The 7,323-nt window shown below is 39.7% G+C and overlaps 1 protein-coding gene across 1 annotated transcript in view; it reads right to left on the reverse strand.

Annotated features, from left to right (window-relative positions):
• The window catches only part of LOC123500072 (probable ATP-dependent RNA helicase DDX52), a 30,655-nt gene extending 27,616 nt beyond the window's left edge, over positions 1-3,039 (reverse strand). The window contains exons 1-2 of the mRNA XM_045248713.1: positions 2,579-3,039; positions 2,355-2,442 (exon numbers count right to left, since the gene is read on the reverse strand). Coding sequence (XP_045104648.1) covers positions 2,355-2,442; positions 2,579-2,665 — 175 coding nt within the window. The 5' untranslated portion in view covers positions 2,666-3,039. The remainder of the gene's footprint in view (positions 1-2,354; positions 2,443-2,578) is intronic.
• Between the last annotated feature and the right edge of the window lie 4,284 nt (positions 3,040-7,323).

A 7,323-nucleotide genomic window follows, 5' to 3' on the forward strand; every position in this document is an offset into this window, starting at 1 on the left:
CTAATCCAATATTCCTTAGCAAATTATGTCTCTCTGAAAATTCTATCAATATAGCTTACCGGTTGATTGTTTTCTTCCATCGTCACTCCCAAGTCCTTTTCCTTTTTCCTTTTTCTAATTCTACTCCATCTCCCATTTTATAGATTCCCACTGGTCGTCTTTCACTTTTTTCCATTTCCATGACATGGCTTTTGTCCACACAGAATTCCATCTCCCATTTTTTACTCCATTTCCAGATCTTGTTTAAGTCTTCCTGCAGTATTTCACAATCCTCTTTTTGTTTTATGACTCTGCACAGTTTCGCATCGTCCGCAAACGGATTTATGTAGCTGTTCACTCCCTCTGGTATGTCGTTTATATATATGAGAAAAAGTATTGGTGCCAATACTGACCCCTGTGGCACTCCGCTGTCTACTGCTCTCCACTTGGACTTCATATCTTTCACTACCGTCCTTATTTCTCTCCCCCTCAAGTAATTTTCCATCCATCTCAATGTACTTCCTTTAAAGCCACCCTTTTCCTCTAACTTCCATAGTAATCTTTCATGTGACACTTTATCGAACACCTTTTTTAAATCCAAATAAATACAGTCAACCCATCCCTCTCTCTCTTGTACTATGTCAACTATTCTAAAGTAGAAACTCAATAAATTTGTTACACACGACCGTCTTTTTCTAAAACCAAATTGGCTATTTGATAATAATTTGTTGATTCAAGAAACTCAATCCATTGTTTCTTTATTACTCTTTCACACATCTTGCATATTACACTAGTTAGTGATACTGGTCTGTAATTTAAAGGTTCTTCCTTCCTTCCGCTCTTATATATGGGAACCGCCTCAGCTCTTTTCCATTCTACTGGTACTGTTCCATTTTCTATTGAGCATCTTATGATGTTGTATATAGGACTTGCTAGTTCTTCTCTACATTCTTTTAATATTCTGCCTGAGACTTCATCCGGTCCCATTGCCTTCTCCTCATCTAATTCCGTCATCAACTCTTTTATTTCAAGCTTGGTTACTTTAATCTCTTTCATATGGACAGTCTCTCTATTACCCTGTGATCTTTCAAATTTGGATTCCTTAGTAAAGACCTCCTGAAATTTACTATTTAACAGTTCTGCCATACTTTTTGGGTCTTCCATCATCCCGTTCTCTCCTTTTAACCTTTCTATTGTTTCTTTTTGCCTTATTTTTCCATTTATGAATCTGTAGAACAATTTCGGTTGTTCCTTACATTTTTCGACAATGTCCTTTTCATAGTTCCTTTCTTCTTCCTTTCTCATCTTAACATATTCATTTCTTGCTGTTTTGAAGTTTTCCTTATTTTCTGGATTTCTGTTTCTCTTCCACTTTTTCCATGCTCCATCTCTTTTCTCCTTTGCCCTAGCACACCTTGCATTAAACCAATCTTTCTTTCCTTCTTCTTTAGGTCTTTATTTTAGGACATATTCCCTGACTCCTGTTTTGTATATTTCCAAAAATAAGTTATACTTCTCTTGCACCGTGTCTGAGTTTTCCATCTCCCAGTTTACGTTTTTAAAATAGCTCTTGAGGTTCTCAATATCAGCCTTTCTGTAGTTTAATCGGTCTCCTTTGTATGATTCGTCTCTATCTTCCTTTCCCTCTTCTATATCTATTTCTAATATTACATGGTTACTCTTTCCCAATGGGCACTTATATCTTATATCATCGTTCATTTGTATACTCCTTGTAAAAACTAGGTGGGTGTGTGTGTGTGTGTGTGTGTGTAATTCACCTCGGTCGCCTGCTGTTCATCCAGCCAGTCTTCGCCATTTCGGAGTGAGCTCAGAGCTCATAGACCGATCTTCAGGTAGGACTGAGACCACAACACACTCCCCACACCGGGAAAGCGAGGCCACAACCCCTCGTGTTACATCCCGTACCTATTTACTGCTAGGTGAACAGGGGCCACACATTAAGAGGCTTGCCCATTTGCCTCGCCACTTCCCGGGACTCAAACCTGGCCCTCTCGATTGTGAGTCGAGCGTGCTAACCACTACACACTTTGTGTGTGTGTGTGTGTGTGTGTGTGTGTGTGTGTGTGTGTGTGTGTGTGTGTGTGTGTGTGTGTGTGTGTGTGTGTGTGTGTGTGTGCGTGTATGTGTGTGTGTGTGGACATGTGTGTGTGTGTGGACATGTGTGTGCACAGGTGTGAGAAATATGTTCTGGGTGCAGATAAAGTGGTGTTTAGTCTCACATGATCAGCGAACTAAGGAGGGACTAGCTTGAGTACTGCCAGGTGGGTCTATGTCCACACCTCCACTGATGGATGCCAACATTTTTTGGGAAGGCTGAGGGCATAACAATGTCAAACTATAAGCAGCATCCTCACCCTGCTGGTCTTCCTGTTCTATGTTGTCCTCCATATGTTCAGGCAAGGGCGCAATAACTTCAGCTGGCACTGCTGATGATGGCTGGAGCTGTGGGAAAGTTCAAATGGCTCATTAACACCTGCACTGTACTGTACTGTGCACTACAATGAACACATCCTTTATTTGTTACATTATATTCAGTTAAGTAAATAACACTCAATCAATAATAAGCACAAAAACTCACCCCAAGCTTTCTGAAGTCATCTTTAAATCTTTTATGATCAAACTTGATTCCTTTGGTTAGTTTCTTGAATATGTCATAGGAATTCATGATGTTGTCAACACACCCACAGTTTCATTACAAGGCACATTAATTCCTTTCAATATGCTTATGCAAGTATACCATTTGGTAGGCAATGATCACACAACTACACTTTAAATATTGCAGCAAAACAAATTAGACTTGCTGATTCATAATTTGTTCACATAATATCTGTGGAGCTGCACACACTATTCTGGCTTTCAAAACATATGTATGAGTCACAAGATGAAGGCTGAATATCAACCCAAGAGGTCACCTATGACCTGACCTAAAACATTTACACTTGTTGTCCGGTGCAACTTAAGTAGGATCAGCCAGTTGGTGTGGGTGGGTCAGGAATGTTGTTCTCTCATACACACCTGCAGAGAAAACAAAGGAGGGCATGAAACTAAAGGTTCTGCTCTCCCTTCCAATTTCCACAAGCATCTTAGACATCTTATATAATTTTTTATTGAATTGTCCACAGTATGAAACTATAAAAAACTGACTTCCTACAAACTATCACTATCCTAACCCAACATTATCCCTGTCAAGTACACACAGACCTTTGCAATGGTTCCCTCCAGCCTCAAGGCAGGCTTGCCAGGTTTGTTCCACCAAACATGCCATATAGGTCCCAAAGCTAAGCTAACCTCCCCACTGTCCATGATAGTCACATCTGCTGTGAGCCTTAAGACAGTGCAAAAGCGACCAATAAATTGGTTAATATGTAATAAACATTTCTCACTGAAAATTTACCTGGAACAGCAAGAGTCACTCCTTTCTCTACACTACCAAAAGAAACACGAAATTTGCAATATTAACTTAAAAAAAGAGTGAAAGTGTAGGATAATATCTCCAAATTGAGCGGAACTGTTTGAGTCAAGAGATACTGAAGAGGTTTAAATATTCTATATATAATAAATTATAAGACTACTGATATATATGGTTCTGTTACAGTTTAGTACAATAAACTCTAGATAGTTTTGGCCACCCTTATGTTGTTCTTACTATTTACAACATTTTCAGTAAGTACACTACCTCCTGCAAATGAATAATAAAGCTGCAATAGGTCCGGAATGTATATGTTAGGGTTAGGTTAATGTCCTGGAAGGGGAAGGTTATGCTATGTAAAATTTCTCTACATTTAGGGATATTTTCCTATATTTGGAGATATTTTCCTAGATTAAAGGAAATACCCTAAGATTTAGGAAAATTCTTCAAATATGTAAGGAAATTTCCCTAGATTTTCATAAAAGCTATATATCACTCATATGTGTCTCCCCACCCAAAACCCCCGATTTCCCAAAGGCTTCCAAACTTGTTGTAGGGGTTGGGGGGGATGATGGTAGAGATAGGGGATATTGTATTAAACAAAAAGACCCACGTGGCTCTTGAGTGTCTGTCTGACTCTCACTCATCAGTGGCTGTGTTTACCTTCTCTCACAGAAGACGTATGCCACGGGCGTTATTTTATGGTAAACTATCTCATTCACCTTTTTGTAGTATTCAAAATACTTATTAGTATTATTTTGGTTGCTTTGTCTGTTCGTAGAACAAAATGCAGAGATATGGTGGTTCCTAACCCCCTCGCCCATCCCTTTAATCGTCTCTTGAGACATGTAAGTAGGGAAAACAGTGACAACATGAAAGTATTACTCCATGCGTAAGAATGCTTTGTCTGTCTGGGCTATCCTGTACTGGATTGCCAACACCTGGTAGAAAATAAGTTACTTTTTTTTCTATAAAAGAAGGGAAACAAACTAGACGAAAAAAGGGGAATAAGGTTGCCATATGTTATCAAAATTCCACACATCTTCACTAACACCTGATATAATATTGGAAAACATGTAAATTAATAATTTACTCAATCTATCAACCTTTGTTGCAGTGACAAGGTCACAAGACCACAAACAAGCAAACAATAATCCAAAAGACGCCTGTATCAACGCAGGTTAAAGAAAAAGACGCGTAACCCCAACGTGAGGCGGACGAGTTATGCGACGGGAAAGCTATAGGCAAGGAATGTACAACTCAGTATAGAATCCTTGACTATAGGAATGGGAGCATTGACTCCATAATTATATAAGACAGCTATAAGGGGATTATAACAACTAAATGGACTCTTTTTTCACTCCTAATTTATGTTGCTCTTGGTCAGCTTTCCTTTCTTACATAAAAAATATAATTATAAAGGTGTAGAAGAAATATCACCCACAGTTTATAAAGGTTAACAGAGGGTGTGATTATTGTAAATGTGCGCCATACGGCATACACAGTGGGGTTGCCGGTGTGTGTGTTGCCTGAACACCACCACCGGCATGATAGTGCAGACAGACGCCGGTCGTCACTCAAGATTAACTCAGTTCAAGCGAGAGACCCCAGAGTGATGATTGATGATGTCCTCTTCCTTGGGCATGTAACACATACACGCACCAATACTTTTCCTTGTATATATTAATGACATGCCAGAGGGAGTAAACATTTATTAATTTGTTTGCGGATGATGCGAAGTTGTGTAGGGGTGTGAAGAGTGAAGAAGATTTTGAAATTTTACAGGCAGATCTGGATAAGATTTGGGAGTGGAGCAAGAGGTGGCAAATGGAATTTAATCAGAGCAAAAGTCATGTGATGGAGATGGGGAAGAGTGGAAGACGGCCAAGAGGGTCATATAAGGTGGGTGAAGAAGTAGTGTTGAAAAAGGTGGAAAAGGAAAAGGATTTGGGAGTGATAATACAAGACCATGGGCAGTTTGAGGCTCATATTGATAAGATGTTTGGAGAAACGTGTAATTTGATAAAAAAAAAAAATATTGGATTAGCCTTCCATTATATGGATAAAGATATGATGAAGAAATTAATTAGTACGGTAATTAGACCAAGATTGGAATATGCTGGAGTGGTTTGGTCCCCTTATAAAAAGAAGCATATAAGGAAATTGGAGAGATTGCAGAGAATGGCAAGAAAAATGGTTCCGGAATTGGCAGAAATGACCTATGAGGAGAGATTAAAAGAAATTAATTTGCTTACCTTGGAACAAAGAAGAGAAAGAGGAGATTTAATACAGGTTTATGAACTGTTGAACGGACTGGATGAAGTGGATAATGAGCAAATGATGTTGAAAGAGGAAAACTTAAATAGAACTACAAGATCGCATAGTAAAACGATAGCCAAAGGAATATGCTTGAAGGATGTGAAGAAATATAGTTTCCCACATAGATGTGTGGAGGTGTGGAATGGTTTGAGTGAGGAGGTGGTGTCAGCGAGGAGTGTGCATAGTTTTAAAGGAAAGTTGAATGTGTGTAGATATGGAGACGGGGCCACACGAGTATGATACCCAGGCCCTGTAAAATTACAACTAGGTGAATACAACTAGGTGAATACACACGCGCGCTCGTGGAGAGCGGACGTGCCTCCTGCTCAGAGTGGCATCTAACTAACACTCCACACGCTAAGCAATGTGCTTGAGTGAGAATCGTTATTGCTATTGAGGGGCAACCAGAGCGAGTGAACGAGTGTATAGAGTGAACGTAGCCTGGTGGCGTGTACATGGGAGTGATCGGAGGTGTGAGAACCTCCACACTCCAAACGACAGAGCGGGAACCACACAAAGGCCAGCCATAGCAGCCGCCAACGCATCCCACCACACACACGTAGCTACCAGGCCTGGCCCCCAGTGACTACACACCCACATGCTCCCAGGAAGAAAAAAAAAAAAAAATGGATAGACCGGTAAGAAATAAATTACCAAATTCAAAATATGTCGATGAGGCCCAGGGAGCTAAGCCGAAAGTCGCCAGTCAAAGCATGAGTCCATCTTCAATTGGGGCAACAATGCAAGGTAGATTGGTAATGTTGGAGAAGAGATTTGAGGAGTTGGTGAAGGAATTAAAAGTTCAGAGGAGTGAGGAGGAGCAGGATAGAGAATTCCGCAAGGCTTTGAAGGAAAGAGTTAAGAGACTGGAGGAAAATGAAAAACGATTGGTGGATGAGAATGCACACTTGAGAGTGGAGGTTGAAAAATACAAGAGACGGTTGGAGGAGAAAATGGAGAGAGTAGTAAAGGAGAAATATGACTTTAAGGAAATGATTAGTGAGCAGAATGAAAGGTTTGAAAGGGAATGGGAACTGAAGAAAACACAATGGACTGAGTCCAGGGAAGCAGAGATGGTTGGATTACAAGAAATAATTAAAGATCAGTTGAAGGAAGACAAAAAAGAAAGGTCCAAGGAACTGGTTAATGTAATGAAGAATAAGGAAACATTGATAAGGGAAATAGCAGAAAAGAAGAAGAGTGTGTTAATATTTGGGATGAAAGAACAAAATATAACATATAAGCCTAAGAGAATTAAGGAAGAATTAAAACGGTAAGAGATCTGTTCAAAAATCTAAATGATGATGAAAAAAGACCTACAAGAAGAAGTGGAAGAGATCCATAGACTGGGTCCATATAAGGAGGGAGTGAGCAGACCGATTAAAGTAGTACTGAAGTCACAACAATCTGCGGAGGATATCCTATATAGAACATCAAAGTTAAGAGAGATAGAAGGTTGTAAAGAGGTGTTTGTGAGAAAGAATAGAAATGAGGAAGAGAGGAGAAGATATAAGGAATTGGTGGAAGAGGCGAGAAGGAAAAATGATGAGCGGTCTGAGGAGGAAAGAGAAAAGTTTTTTTGGAGAGTTATAGGA

The sequence above is a fragment of the Portunus trituberculatus genome, chromosome 50 (genome assembly GCF_017591435.1).
Source record: "Portunus trituberculatus isolate SZX2019 chromosome 50, ASM1759143v1, whole genome shotgun sequence".
Classification (NCBI taxonomy): domain Eukaryota; kingdom Metazoa; phylum Arthropoda; class Malacostraca; order Decapoda; family Portunidae; genus Portunus; species Portunus trituberculatus.